At 46.3% G+C, this 21,316-nt stretch overlaps 1 protein-coding gene across 30 annotated transcripts in view; it reads left to right on the top strand.

Moving 5' to 3' along the window:
* The window catches only part of GPHN (gephyrin), a 592,001-nt gene that overhangs the window by 354,323 nt on the left and 216,362 nt on the right, over positions 1 to 21,316 (top strand). For 20 of the 30 annotated variants that reach the window (XM_073637415.1, XM_073637413.1, XM_073637410.1 and 17 more), the window contains exon 9: positions 14,982 to 15,071. The exons of the other annotated variants lie outside the window; for them this stretch is intronic. In XM_073637415.1, the coding sequence (XP_073493516.1) occupies positions 14,982 to 15,071 (90 nt within the window). The remainder of the gene's footprint in view (positions 1 to 14,981; positions 15,072 to 21,316) is intronic. 30 annotated transcript variants of the gene reach the window in all.

The raw sequence follows: 21,316 nt of genomic DNA, 5'->3' as shown, positions 1-21,316 counted from the left end.
TAGTAATGAGTTACAATCATCATAACGAGAATGAATGGAAGCAACAATAACAGTTTTTGCTTTTCCCAAAATAGCAAAAGGGGTGATTGTGAAATGCTTTGATAATGCAGGTGACAGGAGTGTGGGAGTGATTGGATATAGCAAGTGATTTTTTTTTTCTAATCCTGGACTGTTCTTTGAAAGTAAATACCATTCTCTTGTCGTGGGTGGACTTTCCTCTGCGTCAAACTGAAACCTGGTTTATTTTTACGATCTTCAGTTTCTCATTATCTGACTCAAGAAACTTAACCAGGCAAATAATGTAGTGTCAGAATAGTAGTCCTGACAGTGTCTTGAACTTTTCATGTCTTAGGCTATGTGCCCACGATCCGGACGTAGCAGCGCTTTGGATACAACATATTTTTGCTGCGTCCAAAAAACTGCGTTCTTTTGAACGCAGGTAAATCCGCGTGTGTTCACTGAACCATGCGGATTTATCACATTCATTACATTCCAGTGGTCAAATTTCTGTTTAACCAGAAAGACGTGCCGCATGTCCGTGTCCGCTGGTGATCCGCAGCCTCAGATATCTAGAAATCCCATCCACAATGCTGTAACATCTGGCCGCTGTGGGTTTGATACTGTATAAACACGTAGTGTCAAACCCGCAGCATTTCCTGATCGTGTGCATATACCCTTATGTATAACAACATTTAAAGGAGTTATTCCCGTCTTGTAAGATAGAGCTTGTAAATACAAGCAATTTACTACTTATTAACATTTTCATACGTTCTTGAGATATTTACACTTTTCTTTTGTTTATAGCTTGTTGCCTTGGAGACCGACCACAGTTGGTGGCTTAACATGCACATTGCTTAAAAGCTATTTTTTTTATTGCACTTGTAAGTGCTGATTTTAACCTGGCCAGGTTTTACTGGAGCACGATATTACCTTCTAATCCTGGCTAGATTTAATGCAGTGCTTACAAGTTAGACAGCAGTGGTGGTCGTTCTCCTAGGCAGCATTCTATAAACAAAAGAAAAGTGTTAATAGTGTTAGTTTTAACAGCTCTCATGCTCTTTTCACAATCCTAAACTGCACAGATCCATTCACTTCCACCATACACCACAAGAGACTCTCTCATTAATCACTTAACCATTTCTCAATCTCTCTATCCTACTTCTACTAGTCGCAGGAGACATCTCTCCCAACCCCAGCCCTTGTAATAGTAAGTCGAACCCCTCCCCTACTACACTCAGGAACCCTGCGAATCCCATTAATATTCCCTGAATGCCTTCTGCCTCTTTTAACTGTGCACTCTGGAATTCACGATCAGCTTGTAATAAACTCTCATGCATCCATGAATTTTTCCTTTCAAATTCCCTTAACCTCGTGGCTCTTATTGAAACCTGGATCCAGCAGTCAGACACCACCTCCACTGTTGCTCTTTCGTATGGTGACTGTGGAGACACGAAGGTTTCCCGTGGGCATAATACTACTCAGACAACACAGGGTGATGGTAAAACAGTATGGCAATAATTTATTGATCCACCAAGCAGACAATAAAATATAGAAGAGTCCCAGAAAATACATAAGATGGTGCAAATGACAGAGTCTCACCCTTCCGCTGTCCAGCCGGGTTTTGAGCAGCTGTGATTTCGAGGCTTCCAAGGCCAACTATCCCGACCAGTGACACCCCGCTTTGGGCGGACACCCACAGAGAGGAGATAGCGGCAAGCTTACTAAGCTGACAGCCCATGGAGATACTTGGCCAGGTAACCTCATTGTCCCTACCTGGAGTTCTTCAAAACGTCTCTGAGAGTTCAGCAATGGTCAATGGAGCAGATTTGTATTCCTCCAGCTGGGGCTGTGGTCCCCTAAGCTGACATTCTGTAGAGTCACCCAGAACAGAGGCAGAGATATCCCTTTATGTAGTTCACAACTGTTCTTTCAAGCCATCATCCACACGTCAAGCGTCAGGGATGATGATTTTTTACTTACATTGCCCAAGTATCCACAGCTCATCACCCAATGTTGACTTGCAAACATTGAAGGATCAACTATAACCACCCAAACAGTGCAAGTCAACAAGCTGCATGGGCTGGTATAATGTGTAATCAACATATTAGCAAACTGCATTGTTCAATGACCCAGTCTTGCAAATATAACAGTACAATAAACTGTAGGAGCTGATATAAGAGGTAAGTCAGTTATCACTTATACAGTCATATGAAAAAGTTTGGGCACCCCTATTAATCTTAAGCTTAATGTTTTATAAAAATTGGTGTTTTTGCAACAGCTATTTCAGTTTGATATATGTAATAACTGTTGGACACAGTAATGTTTCTGCCTTGAAATGAGGTTTATTGTGCTAACAGAAAATGTGCAATCTGCATTCAAACAAAATTTGACCGGTGCATAAGTATGGGCACCCTTATCATTTTCTTGTTTTAAATACTCCTGCCTACTTTTTACTGACTTACTAAAGCACTTTTTTTGGTTTTGTAACCTCATTGAGCTTTGAACTTTATAGCCAGGTGTATGCAATCATGAGAAAAGCTACTTAAAGTGGCCACTTGCAAGTTGTTCTCCTGTTTGAATCTCCTCTGAAGAGTGGCATCATGGGCTCCTCAAAACAACTGTCAAATGATCTGAAAACAAAGATTATTCAACATAGTTGTTCAGGGGAAGGATACAAAAAGCTGTCTCAGAGATTTAACCTGTCAGTTTCCACTGTGATGAACATAGTAAGGAAATGGAAGAACATAGGGACAGTTCTTGTTAAGGCCAGAAGTGTCAGGACAAGAAAAACATCAGAAAGGCAGAGAAGAAGAATGGTGAGATCAGTCAAGGACAATCCTCAGACCACCTCCAGAGAGCTGCAGCATCAACTTGCTGCAGATGGTGTCACTGTGCATCGGTCAACTATACAACGCACTTTGCACAAGGAGAAGCTGTATGGGAGAGTGATGCGAAAGAAGCCGTTTCTGCAAGTACGCACAAACAGAGTCGGCTGAGGTATGCAAAAGCACATTTGAAGAAGCCTATTTCTTTTTGGAAGAAGGTCCTGTGGACTGATGAAACCAAGATTAAGTTGTTTGGTCATACAAAAAGGCGTTGTGCATGGTGGCAAAAAAACACAGCATTCCAAGAAAAACACTTGCTACCCACAGTAAAATTTGGTGGAGGTTCCATCATGCTTTGGGGCTGTGTGGTCAATGCCGGCACTGGGAATCTTGTTAAAGTTGAGGGACGCATGGATTCCACTCAGTATCAGCAGATTCTTGGCAATAGTGTTCAAGAATCAGTGATAAAGTTGAAGTTACGCAGGGGATGGATCTTTCAGCAAGACAATGATCCAAAACACCGCTCCAAATCTACTCAGGCATTCATGCAGAGGAACAATTACAATGTTCTGGAATGGCCATCCCAGTCCCCAGACCTGAATATCATTGAACATCTGTGGGATCATTTGAAGAGGCTGTCCATGCTCGGCGACCATCAAACTTAACTGAACTGGAATTGTTTTGTAAAGAGGAATGGTCAAAAATACCTTCATCCAGGATCCAGGAACTCATTAAAAGCTACAGGAAGCGACTAGAGGCTGTTATTTTTGCAAAAGGAGGATCTACTAAATATTAATGTCACTTTTCTGGTGAGGTGCCCATACTTATGCACCTGTCAAATTTTGTTTGAATGCAGATTGCACATTTTCTGTTAGTACAATAAACCTCATTTCAAGGCAGAAACATTACTGTGTACAACAGTTATTACATATATCAAACTGAAATAGCTGTTGCAAAAACACCAATTTTTATAAAACATTAAGCTTAAGATTAATAGGGGTGCCCAAACTTTTGCATATGACTGTAATAAGTCAGTTATCACTTTACAAATACAAAGTCAACCTACAAGAAGAATTATGTCTCTGAGCCTACTAAATTTATGTCTGGCATAATGAATAGTGATGAGCGAGCACTAAAATGCTCGGGTGCACGTTGCTCGAGGGCTCAATAATGCTCGAGGGCTCAATGTAAACTCGAGCATTTTTCCGACGGCACCTCCCCCTCCCCCCCCGGTGGTCTGCAAAGGGCCTAAAAATTTACCAAAGCGATGGGAAGAGTGCTCAAATGATATGGGAACTGCATGGGGAAGACCCCTGGAAGCATTTCTGACTCCCAGGTCACTGCTGTGAACAATGTTATCAAAATATTACGCCACTTTTACAGGCTCAAAATAAAACATACAAAAACTGAGCCAAAATGGATTTTCCTGGGAAATATGTTAAGGAACATCCTTTCCAGGGTAATGACTTGTATATAAGGCAAAATAAATAACCGAAAACAAAAATGCTCCTCCACACCTTGGGATATGTTCACACGTAGCGTTTTTGATGCGTTTTTGCACTTTCATATTGTTTTCAACAGTGAAAAATACATTCACGAGGAAATGTAATTTTAACATTTTACAATCTTATCTGCCCATGTGCTGTGTGACACATGCATACAGTGCTGAAAAGACATGGGGACAGCATGGGGAAGACCTCTGGAAGCATCTCTGACTCCCAGGTCACTGCCTAAAAGTGTGCCCATCATAAGTGATCCTATATTACTGCGTTAATAATACAGACTTTTTTGTCAACAGGACAAATACTAAACTCCATTTAAAATGAGCAAGGCGCGTGGCAAGGGACGGGGAAGTGGACGTGATGGTTCATGCAGAGGCCGAGGCTGTGGGCAAGATGAAACTGTGCCTGCTGAGAGAGCACAACAAGCACCCACATCATGTCGACCTAGCTTCCTGTCCCACTTTCTAGGGGGCCGCGGAATACCACTCTTGAAGCCAGACCACTGTGAAAAGGTTTTGGTTGGATAGCAGATAAATAAATAGATAATGCTTCCAGTCAGTTTGCCACCACCACCCTGTCTTCCACACGGTCCAGTTTTAGTAGCCGTGAGTCTGGACCACATTATTATTATTATTAATTATTATAGCGCCTTACATGTGAAAAAGGAGTATACATAGCAAAAACAATTACAATAATCTTGAACAAAAATGTAACGGCGACTGGTACAGGAGGACAGAGGACCCTGCCCCCGAGGGCTCACAGTCTACAAGGAATGGGTGAGGATACAGTAGGTGAGGGTAGAGCTGGTTGTGCAGCGGTATGGTGGAGTGGTGGTTACTGCAGGTTGTAGGCTTGTCGGAAATGGTAGGTCTTCAGGTTCCTTTTGAAGGTTTCCACGGTAGGTGAGAGCCTGATATGTTGGGGTAGAGAGTTCCAGAGTAGTGGAGATGCACAGGAGAAATCTTATATGCGATTGTGGAAAGAGGAGGTAAGAGGGGAGTAGAGAAGGAGATCTTGTGAGGATCTGAGGTTGCGTGCAGGCAAGTACCAGAGACTAGATCACAGATTTGTAGAGGAGACAGGTTGTAGATGGCTTTGCATGCCAAGGTTAGGGTTTTGAACTGGAGTCTCTGGGCAATGGGGAGCCAGTGAAGGGATTGATAGAGAGGAAAGGCCGGGGAATAGCGGGGGGACAGGTGGATTAGTCGGGCAGCAGAGTTTAGGGGATGGATTGGAGGGGTGCGAGAGTGGTAGAAGGGAGGCCACAAAGCAGGAGGTTGCAGTAGTCAAGGCGGGAGATGATGAGGGCATGCACAATTGTTTTTGCAGATTCTTGTTTGAGGATAGTGCGGATCCAGGAGATTTTTTTTACTTGGCATCGGCAAATTCCTCACCCTGATCCTCCTTCCTCCCACCATGCCGAGTGCCCGGAGACAACTGATCCCACACTTGGATACTCCGAAGAGCTGCTTTGTTCATCTTTCCATTTATAGATTCTGGCTTCTCGCTCGATCCGCTTCAACCAAGGGGCTACAGGAAATCGCATGTATCAATGCCCAAATATTTCAGCAGCCATGGTCACACGAAGGTGGCGGTGGGAAAGTGCAATTACTGTCGCAAGAGGTAGATGATGATGAGACACAATTGACAGAAAGTCAGGAGGAGGACCAGGGTGCGGAAGTGTAAGATGAGGTGGTGGACGATGAAGCCACTGACCCAACCTGGTAAGGTGACATGCATAGTGAGGACAGCAGCACAGAGGGGGAGGGAGGCGTAGCACCACAACAGGCAAGAAGTGGGGTGGTCACAGACACAAGGCGGGCAGCTCTTCCCCAAAACACCAATACCAGGAAAGTTGCCAGTTCAACTGCTAGGTCCTCCTGAAAAAAAAGGCCATTTGCAACATCTGCCATACCAGTATCAGCAGGGGCAGCAAAACTAGCAGCCTGACCACCACCAGCATGATCAGGCACATGACAGCAAAGCACCCGACTAGTTGGGCCGAACGCCAGGGTCCAGAAACGGTGTCTGCAGGTGACACTACTGCCACTTCACCTGTTGTACGTTCACGCAAAGCCTCCGTCCATGATGCAGGCAAAGATGCCTCCCAGCCTGCACCTGTCATTGCACACTTACAACCATCACCGTCAGCAAGCACGTCCTTGTACCAGCTCAGCGTTCAGTTGTCCTTACACAGCCACCCATCTACAAGCCACAATACTAAACTGCCACATTTCTCAACTGCTTGCACTAGAAATTTTGCCTTTTAGGCTCGTGCAGGCGGAAGCTTTCCGCAACCTCATGGCGGCGGCTGTCCCTCGGTACTCGGTCCCCAGCCGCCACTATTTCTCCCGGTGTGCCGTCCCCGCCTTATACAAGCACGGGTCCAAGAACATTACCCGTACCCTCACCAGCGCAGTTACTGGGAAGGACCACCTAACCACGGACACGTGGTTATTATTGTGGAAGACGGGACCCAGTCGAACCTTGGGATGGAACACGTCCTCATGATCCAGAGGATTGCGGGCCCTTGGTCAATCAGGGTTGCCCCCACATTCTACAGCTGGTGCACCTCCTCCTCTTTGGCTTCCATCTCCGAAATGACCACATCAATCGCAAGCTGGAAGAACTGCATCACTGCCTTGGTCAAGCGGCAACAGGCTCTGCTGAAGCTAATCTGCTTATGTGACAAACTGCACACCACTGCAGAGTTGTTCAAAGCTGTAACAGAACAGGCAGATCTGTGTCTCTCACCGCTGAACCTACAACCAGGCATGGTCGTATGTTGCAATGGCCGGAACATGGTGGCGGCTCTGAGGCTTGGCAACCTCACATGTGTACGTTGCCTGGCCCATGTGCTCAACTTAGTGGTTCAGCGGCTTCTCAAAACCTACCCAGATCTGCCTGAGCTGCTTGTGAAAGTACGCCGCGTGTGCACATTTCAGAAAGTCAGCTACAGCTTCCACCGCCCTGGCAGTGCTTCAGCAGTGTTTGCAGCTTCCAGCTCACTGACTGGGGTGCGATGTGAGAACGCTTTGGAAATCAACATTGCAGATGTTTGGAATGATTTTGAGCAGCAGAGAGCAGTTGTTGAGTACCAGCTTCAACACGCCTGTCAGAATTCAGGTGAGCCTCCGCACATAAGAGCTGATGAGAGGGCATGGTTGTCTGACATATGTGCCGTCTTTCAAAACTTTGAGGACTCCACCAAGATGGTGAGCGGCGATGACGCCATAGTTAGCGTCACCATCATACTTCTCTGTCTACTGAAACGCTCACTGCTCAAAATAAAAGAGTAGGCATTGCAGGCAGAGCAAGGAACTATACAGGGTGATGCTACACAGCCCAGCCTCATCTCATCTCAATGGGGATTTGGTGATAATGAGGAGGAGGAGGAACAGTAGCTGGTTTCCTGCGCTAGAGAAGGTACTGCCCGCACCACATTCATACCGTCTGTTCAGCGTGGATGGCCTTAGGAGAGTGAGAACGAGGAGAGAACGGTGTTCTTGAGGCCTATAGAGTGGAGCATAGTGAGGAGGAGATGGTGATCCACAGTGTCAAATGCGTCAGAGAGATCCAGATCGTTTTTGTTTGTTTTATTGTCAGTCCGTAAAAGTGGCGTAATACCCTGACAACATTGTTCACAGATATGCTATTGGTCAGCGACCAAGTGTGAATAGGTTTAAAAATTCAGGATTATTAGCGCAGTAATATCTGATCCCGTCTGATGACCACAGTTTTTGGCAGTGGCTTATTAGCATGGTATTAGTTAGCGACCAAGTGTGAATAGGTTGAACAACACACAACTGGCAGACTTTAAATGGAGTATAATATCTGGCACAATCCCAAAAATGTCACAATGATTAGCACAGTAATATCTGATCACGTCTGATGACCACGGTTTTAGGCAGTGGCCTTGTAGTATGGTATTGGTCAGCAACCAAGTGTGAATAAGTGAGCAACACACAACTGGCAGACTTTAAATGGAGTGTAATATTTGTCACAATCCCAAAAATGTCACGATTATTACCGCAGTAATATCAGATCACTTCTGATGATGGACAAATTTCTCTGCTTCCACAATATAGCAAAATGCTCTTTTGAACCAGTCACGAAAGAAGAAGTGACCAGGCTCCTTGCATCTTCTTGCCCTTCTACCTGTACCAGTGACCCTATTCCCTCACATCTCCTCCAGTCCATTTCCCCCCGCTGTCACCACTCGCCTAAATAAAATATTCAACCTCACTCAATGATCTGGTATCTTTTCCTCCTCATGTAAACACTCCAGCAGACATCTGTTATTTTAAAGACCATCCCTCGACCAGAACTGTGCTGCTAACTAGAGACCTGTGTCTTATCTTCCTTTCATCTCTAAATTCCTGACATCACGCCTGCATGGTTGTAAAACACCAGTGCTTGTTTTTCTGCTGTCTCTAACATCATGTCGTCCCTCTATCTGAAACTGAACCTGTCAAAAACTGAACTCCTTTTGTTTCCTCCCTCCACTAACCTACCTGTGCCCAATACTGCCATTTTCGTGTATGGCTCCACCATTACTCCCCAGCAACATGGTCGATGTTTTGGGGTCTTACTTCATTTAGATCTTTCCTTCACATCCAGTCACTTGCTGTCTCTTGTCACCTATACCTCAAAAACATCCCTAGAATTTGACCTTTTCTTACCTTTGAGTTTGCAAAATCTCTTACTGTTGCTCTGATTCATTCTTGTCTGGACTACTGCAACGCTCTACTAAACGATCTCCCTCTTACTAAACTCTCCTCTCTCCAATCCATCCTGAATGCAGCAGCCAGGATCATATTAATGGCCAGTCTCTACACGGATGCCTCCACCCTGTGCCAGTCATTGCACTTGTTACCCATCCGCTACAGAGTTAAATATAAACTAATCACTCTCACCCACAAAGTGTTCCATTCTCCCTCTTCTTAGTCTGTCACCCTACCCATGCCCTCCGTTCAACTAATGACCTAGGACTAACAGCCTCATTTATCTGAACCTCTCTCTCCCATCTCCAAGATTTCTCGCGTGCTGCGCCCTTTCTTTGAAACGCACTACACAAGACAGTTTGATTAATCCCCAATACCCACAGTTTTAAGCTTGCCCAAAAAATGCATTAGACTGGCCTATTGCCTCACCACACTTATATAACTATCCCTGTTTTGCCCATACAAAATTTTCTTTAAAATCAGGACTTTCGTATCATCTGCTCACACACCCTATATGCACTTATTAGCCTTCTGTGTCCGTACACATACTGGTTGGTGACCGCTTCATGCAGCATTACGTGAACACCCTATTTATCAGGGCTGTGGAGTCGGTAAGCCAAACCACTGACTCCAACTCTGACTCCTCGATTTCCCTGACTTCTGACTCCGCGACTCCACAGCACGGCCTCACTACTGAGCGTGTCCATAAAGTACTGCACTGGTCACTACTGAGCGTGTCCATAAAGTGCTGCACTGGTCACTACTGAGCGTGTACATAAAGTGGAGCACTGGTCACTACTGAGCATGTACATAAAGTGCAGCACTGGTCACTACTGAGCATGTACATAAAGTGCAGCACTGGTCACTACTGAGCATGTACATAAAGTGCAGCACTGGTCACTACTGAGCATGTACATAAAGTGCAGCACTGGTCACTACTGAGCATGTACATAAAGTGCAGCACTGGTCACTACTGAGCGTGTACATAAAGTGCAGCACTGGTCACTACTGAGCGTGTACATAAAGTGCAGCACTGGTCACTACTGAGCGTGTCCATAAAGTACTGCACTGGTCACTACTGAGCGTGTCCATAAAGTGCTGCACTGGTCACTACTGAGCGTGTACATAAAGTGGAGCACTGGTCACTACTGAGCATGTACATAAAGTGCAGCACTGGTCACTACTGAGCATGTACATAAAGTGCAGCACTGGTCACTACTGAGCATGTACATAAAGTGCAGCACTGGTCACTACTGAGCGTGTACATAAAGTGCAGCACTGGTCACTACTGAGCGTGTACATAAAGTGGAGCACTGGTCACTACTGAGCATGTACATAAAGTGCAGCACTGGTCACTACTGAGCGTGTACATAAAGTGCAGCACTGGTCACTACTGAGCGTGTACATAAAGTGCAGCACTGGTCACTACTGAGCGTGTACATAAAGTGCAGCACTGGTCACTACTGAGCGTGTACATAAAGTGCAGCACTGGTCACTACTGAGCGTGTACATAAAGTGCAGCACTGGTCACTACTGAGCGTGTACATAAAGGGCAGCACTGGTCACTACTGAGCGTGTCCATAAAGTGCAGCACTGGTCACTACTGAGCGTGTCCATAAAGTGCAGCACTGGTCACTACTGAGCGTGTCCATAAAGTGCAGCACTGGTCACTACTGAGCGTGTACATAAAGTGCAGCACTGGTCACTACTGAGCGTGTACATAAAGTGCAGTACTGGTCACTACTGAGCGTGTACATAAAGTGCAGTACTGGTCACTACTGAGCGTGTACATAAAGTGCAGTACTGGTCACTACTGAGCGTGTACATAAAGTGCAGCACTGGTCACTGCTGAGCGTGTACATAAAGTGCAGCCCCGGTCACTGCTGAGCGTGTACATAAAGTGCAGCACTGGTCACTACTGAGCGTGTACATAAAGTGCAGCACTGGTCACTACTGAGCGTGTACATAAAGTGCAGCACTGGTCACTACTGAGTGTGTACATAAAGTGCAGCACTGGTCACTACTGAGCGTGTACATAAAGTGCAGCACTGGTCACTACTGAGCGTGTACATAAAGTGCAGCACTGGTCACTACTGAGCGTGTACATAAAGTGCAGCACTGGTCACTACTGAGCTTGTACATAAAGTGCAGCACTGGTCACTACTGAGCGTGTACATAAAGTGCAGCACTGGTCACTACTGAGCGTGTACATAAAGTGCAGCACTGGTCACTACTGAGCGTGTACATAAAGTGCAGCACTGGTCACTACTGAGCGTGTACATAAAGGGCAGCACTGGTCACTACTGAGCGTGTCCATAAAGTGCAGCACTGGTCACTACTGAGCGTGTCCATAAAGTGCAGCACTGGTCACTACTGAGCGTGTACATAAAGTGCAGCACTGGTCACTACTGAGCTTGTACATAAAGTGCAGCACTGGTCACTACTGAGCGTGTACATAAAGTGCAGCACTGGTCACTACTGAGCGTGTACATAAAGTGCAGCACTGGTCACTACTGAGCGTGTACATAAAGCGCAGCACTGGTCACTACTGAGCATGTACAGTACAGACCAAAAGTTTGGACACACCTCATTTAAAGATTTTTCTGTATTTTCATGACTATGAAAATTGTACATTCACACTGAAGGCATCAAAACTATGAATGAACACATGTGGAATTATATACTTAACAAAAAAGTGTGAAACAACTGAAAATATGTCTTATATTCTAGGTTCTTCAAAGTAGCCACCTTTTGCTTTGATGACAGCTTTGCACACTCTTGGCATTCTCCTGATGAGCTTCAAGAGGTAGTCACCGGAAATGGTCTTCACTTCACAGGTGTGCCCTGTCAGGTTTAATAAGTGGGATTTCTTGCCTTATAAATGGGGTTGGGACCATCAGTTGTGTTGTGCAGAAGTCTGGTGGATACACAACTGATAGTCCTACTGAATAGACTGTTAGAATTTGTATTATGGCAAGAAAAAAGCAGCTAAGTAAAGAAAAACGAGTGGCCATCATTACTTTAAGAAATGAAGGTCAGTCAGTGCGAAAAATTGGGAAACTTTGAAAGTGTCCCCAAGTGCAGTTGCAAAAACCATCAAGCGCTACAAAGAAACTGGCTCACATGAGGACCGCCCCAGGAAAGGAAGACCAAGAGTCACCTCTGCTTCTGAGGATAAGTTTATCCGAGTCACCAGCCTCAGAAATCGCAGGTTAACAGCAGCTCAGATTAGAGACCAGGTCAATGCCACACAGAGTTCTAGCAGCAGACACATCTCTACAACAACTGTTAAGAGGAGACTTTGTGCAGCAGGCCTTCATGGTAAAATAGCTGCTAGGAAACCACTGCTAAGGACAGGCAACAAGCAGAAGAGACTTGTTTGGGCTAATGAACACAAGGAATGGACATTAGACCAGTGGAAATCTGTGCTTTGGTCTGATGAGTCCAAATTTGAGATCTTTGGTTCCAACCACCGTGTCTTTGTGCGACGCAGAAAAGGTGAACGGATGGACTCTACATGCCTGGTTCCCACCGTGAAGCATGGAGGAGGAGGTGTGATGGTGTGGGGGGACTTTGCTGGTGACACTGTTGGCGATTTATTCAAAATTGAAGGCATACTGAACCAGCATGGCGACCACAGCATCTTGCAGCGGCATGCCATTCCATCCGGTTTGCGTTTAGTTGGACCATCATTTATTTTTCAACAGGACATTGACCCCAAACACACCTCCAGGCTGTGTAAGGGCTATTTGACCAAGTAGGAGAGTGATGGGGTGCTACGACAGATGACCTGGCCTCCACAGTCACCAGACCTGAACCCAATCGAGATGGTTTGGGGTGAGCTGGACCGCAGAGTGAAGGCAAAGGGGCAACAAGTGCTAAGCATCTCTGGGAACTCCTTCAAGATGGTTGGAAGACCATTTCCGGTGACTACCTCTTGAAGCTCATCAAGAGAATGCCAAGAGTGTGCAAAGCAGTCTTCAAAGCAAAAGGTGGCTACTTTGCAGAACCTAGAATATAAGACATATTTTCAGTTGTTTCACACTTTTTTGTTAAGTATATAATTCCACATGTGGTAATTCATAGTTTTGATGCCTTCAGTGTGAATGTACAATTTTCATAGTCATGAAAATACAGAAAAACCTTTAAATGAGAAGGTGTGTCCAAACTTTTGGTCTGTACTGTGTATAAAGTGCAGCTCAGATTCATCTCAACTAAAAGCTTAGATCCTTAGATTAGGAACAGAACAGACATTTATAGGACATTTCATAACTTTCCCAAATTCTTCTGAAAACATGTACAGCACCTCGTGCATTGTACCACTGTATCCAATTTATTATATATTTTAGGAGTCGGAGATGGTCCATTTTATACCAACTCCGACTTCACAGCCTTTCAATTTATTATCTTGATGGCTGACCGTACAACACACGCAATTGTTACCATCCATCTTTCGTGTCCCCCCTATTCCCCCATAGATTGCAGCTTGTGAGCAGGGCCCTCTCTCCTCCTGGTATCTGTTCATTTATGTGATAATTGTTATTCTGTAATGTCTTTTATTGTCTGTACAATTCCCCTCTAAAATGTAACGTGCTGTGGAGTATGTTGGCGCTATAGAAATAAAATTATTATTATTAATATCTTAAGAATGGCTGCAAATTTTAATAAGTATCAAATTAAAATAGTGCTCATTTTTACAAGCTCTATCCAACAATCTCAAACTATGAAGCTGGGAACAACCCTTTAATCATACTAAATATATCAATGCATAAGTACAATGCACTCAAACAGTCACCCCACCTACTGTTCTGCCCCATACATGTATACAGTACTGACTATAGGGGCTGAATACTACTATAATACCGATGACCTTTCTATGGGATAGGTCTCCACTATCAAATCTGTGTGCTCCCCCACCGATCAGCTGTCCTCACTTCCAGCAGCAGACTAGAAACAGTGTACGGAGCCGGCATAGCTCTGAACAAGGTGTAGTAGCTGCTGCTGGATACTGCAGATCCTTTTCTACTCTTTAGTACAGGAGCTGATCTGCAGTACCTGGAGCAGCCACTACACAGTGCATGACGCTGAAGGCGAGCGTGCAGCGTCAAGGCTATGTCATCAGTATGATAGGATAGCACACCACTCTCCTACATCCCGGCTTCCTGCATGCTATGGGCGGTGCACTCCTGATTAGCTGACCGTTCAGACCAGTCGTATGATGGCTCCTCTCAGAGCTGCCCGCTCAGCGCGCAGGAACCCAAGGCAATAGTTCTCGCAGACAGAAGAATACTTTCCTACAAAATCTCACAGGTTTTTCCGGTTCCGGTTCTGCAGTTTTTCCGGTTCCGGTTCTGCAAGTTTTTCCGGTTCCGGTTCTGCAAGTTTTTCCGGTTCCGGTTCTGCAGGTTTTTCCTGTTCCGGTTCTGCAGGTTTTTCCGGTTCCGATTCTGCAGGTTTTTCCGGTTCCGGTTCTGCAGGTTTTTCCGGTTCCGGTTCTGCATGTTTTTCCGGTTCCGGTTCTGCAGGTTTTTCCGGTTCCGGTTGTGCAGGTTTTTCCGGTTCCGGTTGTGCAGGTTTTTCCGGTTCCGGTTCTGCAGGTTTTTCCGGTTCCTGTTCTGCAGGTTTTTCCGGTTCCGGTTCTGCAGGTATTTCCGGTTCCGGTTCTGCAGGTTTTCCTATTTATGTGTAGCCCCTCATGTATGCATGTCTTTATACACAGTGAAAATGTACTTGATGTCCTATGAAAAAATGCAAAACAAACTTAGCTCTACTACTTGTTACCTCTGCATAGACCGGACGCTGCTTCATCCTACCATTTATATGCCGTGCATTCACATACACATTTCATCCTTGGCGTTTGAGATTCTCATATATTTCTGTGTTTTTTTGATCATGTTGCAACCCTCAGTTCATTGTGTGTTATTCATTAGACCAACCCAAGCATTGCTCATCAGGATAAGGGTCACCGGATCCTAGAACACAGCTGTTCCCATCATGCATCCATCAGTGCCGCAGCCATGGTAAGACTCGCTCATCATCCCGCTTCCTTGTACGCAATGCTTCCTGGGAGAATTATGCAGATTGTCTCTCTTCTAGAAGTAAGAAACATGTCTCTAGTGCCACCTATAGGAAATTCACAAAGCGCATTTTTATAGGGACCTGGTCAGTTTTGAAGTGACTTTGGGGGTCCTATATGTTGGAAACCCACAAAAGTGATACCATTTTAAAAACAACACCCCTCAACATATTGAAAATTGCTTTCAGGTAGTTTATTAACCCTTCAGGTGCTTTTCAGGAATTAATGCAAAGTGACATGACTGTAATGAAAACTTTTTTTTTTACCACCTAAATGTTTCTAACTTCTGTACAGGACGCTATAGCTGGAAGACTTTAAGGCCATTATTTGGCTATGAGCTGCCACTGCAAATATCAGGACCATACGATCAAGATCTCAGGGTGCCAATGAGGTTAAAGAGGGAGCCCCCACACTCTGTTAACCATGTAGATGCTATAGTCACTATTGACAGCAGTATTTAAGGGGTTAAACGACCATGGTCTGTCCCAAAACTGATTGTGGCTGATGCAGCAAGTTGTCAGCTATAGTGTACAGCTGATGCAGCAAGTTGTCAGCTATAGTGTACAGCTGATGCAGCAAGTTGTCAGCTATAGTGTACAGCTGATGCAGCAAGTTGTCAGCTATAGTGTATAGCTGATGCAGCAAGTTGTCAGCTATAGAGTACTGCTGATGCAGCAAGTTGTCAGGTATAGTGTACAGCTGATGCAGCAAGTTGTCAGCTATAGTGTACTGCTGATGCAGCAAGTTGTCAGCTATAGTGTACAGCTGATGCAGCAAGTTGTCAGCTATAGTGTACAGCTGATGCAGCAAGTTGTCAGCTATAGTGTACAGCTGATGCAGCAAGTTGTCAGGTATAGTGTACAGCTGATGCAGCAAGTTGTCAGCTATAGTGTACAGCTGATGCAGCAAGTTGTCAGCTATAGTGTACAGCTGATGCAGCAAGTTGTCAGCTATAGTGTACTGCTGATGCAGCAAGTTGTCAGGTATAGTGTACTGCTGATGCAGCAAGTTGTCAGCTATAGTGTACAGCTGATGCAGCAAGTTGTCAGCTATAGTGTACTGCTGATGCAGCAAGTTGTCAGCTATAGTGTACAGCTGATGCAGCAAGTTGTCAGCTATAGTGTACAGCTGATGCAGCAAGTTGTCAGCTATAGTGTACAGCTGATGCAGCAAGTTGTCAGGTATAGTGTACTGCTGATGCAGCAAGTTGTCAGGTATAGTGTACTGCTGATGCTGCAAGTTGTCAGCTATAATGTACTGCTGATGCTGCAAGTTGTCAGCTATAGTGTACAGCTGATGCAGCAAGTTGTCAGGTATAGTGTACAGCTGATGCAGCAAGTTGTCAGCTATAGTCTACAGCTGATGCAGCAAGTTGTGAGGTATAGTGTACAGCTGATGCAGCAAGTTGTCAGCTATAGTGTACAGCTGATGCAGCAAGTTGTCAGCTATAGTGTACTGCTGATGCTGCAAGTTGTCAGCTATAGTGTACTGCTGATGCTGCAAGTTGTCAGCTATAGTGTACAGCTGATGCAGCAAGTTGTCAGGTATAGTGTACAGCTGATGCAGCAAGTTGTCAGCTATAGTGTACAGCTGATGCAGCAAGTTGTCAGCTATAGTGTACAGCTGATGCAGCAAGTTGTCAGCTATAGTGTACTGCTGATGCAGCAAGTTGTCAGCTATAGTGTACAGCTGATGCGGCCAGTTGTCAGGTATAGCGTACAGCTGATGCAGCAAGTTGTCAGCTATAGCGTACAGCTGATGCAGCAAGTTGTCAGCTATAGCGTACAGCTGATGCAGCAAGTTGTCAGGTATAGTGTACAGCTGATGCAGCAAGTTGTCAGGTATAGTGTACAGCTGATGCAGCAAGTTGTCAGGTATAGTGTACAGCTGATGCAGCAAGTTGTCAGCTATAGTGTACAGCTGATGCAGCAAGTTGTCAGCTATAGCGTACAGCTGATGCAGCAAGTTGTCAGCTATAGCGTACAGCTGATGCAGCAAGTTGTCAGGTATAGTGTACAGCTGATGCAGCAAGTTGTCAGGTATAGTGTACAGCTGATGCAGCAAGTTGTCAGGTATAGTGTACAGCTGATGCAGCAAGTTGTCAGCTATAGTGTACAGCTGATGCAGCAAGTTGTCAGCTATAGTGTACTGCTGATGCAGCAAGTTGTCAGCTATAGTGCACAGCTGATGCAGCAAGTTGTCAGCTATAGTATACTGCTGATGCAGCAAGTTGTCAGCTATAGCGTACAGCTGATGCAGCAAGTTGTCAGGTATAGCGTACAGCTGATGCAGCAAGTTGTCAGCTATAGTGTACAGCTGATGCAGCAAGTTGTCAGCTATAGTGTACTGCTGATGCAGCAAGTTGTCAGCTATAGTGTACAGCTGATGCAGCAAGTTGTCAGCTATAGTGTAAAGCTGATGCAGCAAGTTGTCAGTTATAGTGTACAGCTGATGCAGCAAGTTGTCAGCTATAGTGTACAGCTGATGCAGCAAGTTGTCAGGTATAGCGTACAGCTGATGCGGCCAGTTGTCAGGCATAGCGTACAGCTGATGCAGCAAGTTGTCAGCTATAGCGTACAGCTGATGCAGCAAGTTGTCAGCTATAGCGTACAGCTGATGCAGCAAGTTGTCAGCTATAGTGTACAGCTGATGCAGCAAGTTGTCAGCTATAGTGTACTGCTGATTCAGCAAGTTGTCAGCTATAGTGCGCAGCTGATGCAGCAAGTTGTCAGCTATAGTGTGCAGCTGATGCAGCAAGTTGTCAGCTATAGTGTACAGCTGATGCAGCAAGTTGTCAGCTATAGTGTACAGCTGATGCAGCAAGTTGTCAGTTATAGTGTACAGCTGATGCAGCAAGTTGTCAGCTATAGTGTGCAGCTGATGCAGCAAGTTGTCAGCTATAGTGTATAGCTGATGCAGCAAGTTGTCAGCTATAGTGTACAGCTGATGCAGCAAGTTGTCAGTTATAGTGTACAGCTGATGCAGAAAGTTGTCAGCTATAGTGTACAGCTGATGCAGCAAGTTGTCAGCTATAGTGCACAGGTGATGCAGCAAGTTGTCAGCTATAGTGTACAGCTGATGCAGCAAGTTGTCAGCTATAGTGTACTGCTGATGCAGCAAGTTGTCAGCTATAGTGTGCAGCTGATGCAGCAAGTTGTCAGTTATAGTGTACAGCTGATGCAGCAAGTTGTCAGTTATAGTGTACAGCTGATTCTGCAAGTTGTCAGCTATAGTGTACAGCTGATGCAGCAAGTTGTCAGCTATAGTGTACAGCTGATGCAGCAAGTTGTCAGCTATAGTGTACAGCTGATGCAGCAAGTTGTCAGCTATAGTGTACAGCTGATGCAGCAAGTTGTCAGCTATAGTGTACTGCTGATGCAGCAAGTTGTCAGCTATAGTGTACAGCTGATGCAGAAAGTTGTCAGCTATAGTGTACAGCTGATGCAGCAAGTTGTCAGCTATAGTGCACAGGTGATGCAGCAAGTTGTCAGCTATAGTGTACAGCTGATGCAGCAAGTTGTCAGCTATAGTGTACTGCTGATGCAGCAAGTTGTCAGCTATAGTGTGCAGCTGATGCAGCAAGTTGTCAGTTATAGTGTACAGCTGATGCAGCAAGTTGTCAGTTATAGTGTACAGCTGATTCTGCAAGTTGTCAGCTATAGTGTACAGCTGATGCAGCAAGTTGTCAGCTATAGTGTACAGCTGATGCAGCAAGTTGTCAGTTATAGTGTACAGCTGATTCTGCAAGTTGTCAGCTATAGTGTACAGCTGATGCAGCAAGTTGTCAGCTATAGTGTACAGCTGATGCAGCAAGTTGTCAGCTATAGTGCACAGCTGATGCAGCAAGTTGTCAGCTATAGTGTACAGCTGATGCAGCAAGTTGTCAGCTATAGTGTACAGCTGATGCAGCAAGTTGTCAGCTATAGCGTACAGCTGGTGCAGCAAGTTGTCAGGTATAGTGTACAGCTGATGCAGCAAGATGTCAGCTATAGCGTACAGCTGATGCAGCAAGTTGTCAGCTATAGTGTACTGCTGATGCAGCAAGTTGTCAGCTATAGTGTACAGCTGATGCAGCAAGTTGTCAGCTCTAGTGTACAGCTGATGCAGCAAGTTGTCAGCTCTAGTGTACAGCTGATGCAGCAAGTTGTCAGCTATAGTGTACTGCTGATGCAGCAAGTTGTCAGCTATAGTGTACAGCTGATGCAGCAAGTTGTCAGGTATAGTGTACAGCTGATGCAGCAAGTTGTCAGCTGTTGCCCGCTAGCACAGTATAATGCCCATGAAGTGCCCCGTGACAGTATTATGCTGTCGCAGTGCTGCCTAACACAGAATGATGCCCCCAGCAGTGCCCCCTAACACAGTATGATACCCCAGCAGTGCCCCCTAACGCAGTATGATTCCCCCAGCAGTGCCCCCTAATACAGTATGATGCCCCCAGCAGTGCCCCCTAATACAGTATGATGCTCCCAACAGTGCCCCCTAACGACGTAAGATGCCCCCAGCAGTGCTCACTAACGCAGTATGATTCCCCCAGCAGTGCCCCCCTAATACAGTATGATGCCCCCAGCAGTGCCCCCTAACACGGTATGATGCCCCCGGCAGTGCCCCCTAACATGGTATGATGCCCCCGGCAGTGCCCTCTAGCACAGTATGATGCCCTTGCAGTGCCCCCTAATGCAGTATGATGCCTCCAGCAGTGCCCCCTAACGAGGTAAGGTGCCCCCTAACACAGTATGATGCCCCCAGCAGTGCCCCCTAACACAGTATGATGTCCACAGCAGTGCCCCTAACACAGTATGATGCCCACAGCAGTGCCCCCTAACACAGAATGATGCCCCCAGCAGTGCCCCCTAACACAGTAGGATGCCCTCAGCAGTGCCCCCTAACGCAGTATGATGTGACGCGCCCCCTGGGCCAGTGCTGTTTAGGGATTACCCGGAGCCGGATCAGATGGGGGTTGTAGTCTCCGAGTGGCGGTGACCCGGTCCGTGCCCAGGGTGTCAAACTCAGTGTGTGGCAGTCTTTACAGATGTTGTTAAAGGTCCTTAGTGTCGACTACGCCACCCGTTGATTTGCGGTCAAAAGGCCGCCGCTGCAGCAGGGTCCGCTGAGGCTGGTGGTATGTGTGCAGCTGTGATAGTATAACCCCCAACGGGAGGGGTATAGCCTCAGGGGGGGTCAGATGTAGAGGATGGTGGTTGTGCAGGTGCAGGATGATTAGGCAAGAAGACTCAGAGTCGGGCTGTGCAGTTCAGGGGTTTTTACTTACGGGTGTTCTTATGGTCACTCTGGCCTGGAGCGACCACCCGAGCCGTGCTGCGTCCACCAGGTCCTGGACTCGGCCAACCCCCAAGCAATTCTGGAGCGTGGTCCTGAGCTCCTGTCTGACTTTCCCTCTCTTCTGGCCGTTCTCACCAGGGATCCACTTATGGCCGGCTCCCTCGGGTCTCTTGGTGGGTACACCTCTTCTGGGTTCCCTGACCCTATACTTGGTCTGCCTTTCTAGTGGATTTGGTGAGGGTCGTGGCAGATCCTGCCCACGACCTCCGGTCTCTGGCTAAGGTGAGCTTTAGCTTCTGCCAGCTTGGGTTCCGGTACCCTGGGTGCCAACCCTTCACCCTGCTGTTTGTATTCTGGGGTCTTGGGGTTCCTTCTTCTTCTCTCTGGGTCCTTCTGACTCCTCTCTCTCTCTCTCAGACTTGGCCTTGGAGCTGGGTCCAGCCGGAACCGCAACTCCCTGTCAGCCCTTCTGGCTGAGCTTCTCTGCTCTGCTCCTCCGGTTAAACTCTGACAGACTGACCCTGATCTAAGATGGTGCCCACCTTATATACTCCCTCTATGTGTGAGCTCAGGTGACCAGCACCCAATGAGCTCCTAGCCTTACCCAGACTGCTCCCCCTATCTGCCCCTACACTACTGGGATGTTCCACCCCCCTCCCACTCCAGCCAGGGACAGACACTATCGTACCTGCACATAAACTGGTGGGAGTACCGTCGATCTGTCCCCCGGAAATGGGATGTATGTAGTGTATGCAGCCTACTAGCTCAGTTCCACACTCCATCCTTACCCGGGAGTGGAATACCACACCTCTGGCTTGAGGTGTAATACCCCTGTAGCAGCCGAGTCCTCAGGGTGCTACATTCCCCCCTGGTAAATCACAGCACGTCCTCGGGCTGTAAAAGAATAAA

The sequence above is a fragment of the Phyllobates terribilis genome, unplaced genomic scaffold, assembly GCF_046119375.1.
Source record: "Phyllobates terribilis strain yellow unplaced genomic scaffold, ASM4611937v1 Scaffold_6__1_contigs__length_29720123, whole genome shotgun sequence".
Classification (NCBI taxonomy): Eukaryota; Metazoa; Chordata; class Amphibia; order Anura; family Dendrobatidae; genus Phyllobates; species Phyllobates terribilis.
Note: the sequence above shows the minus strand (reverse complement) of the source record. Positions and strands in the feature narration are given on the sequence as shown.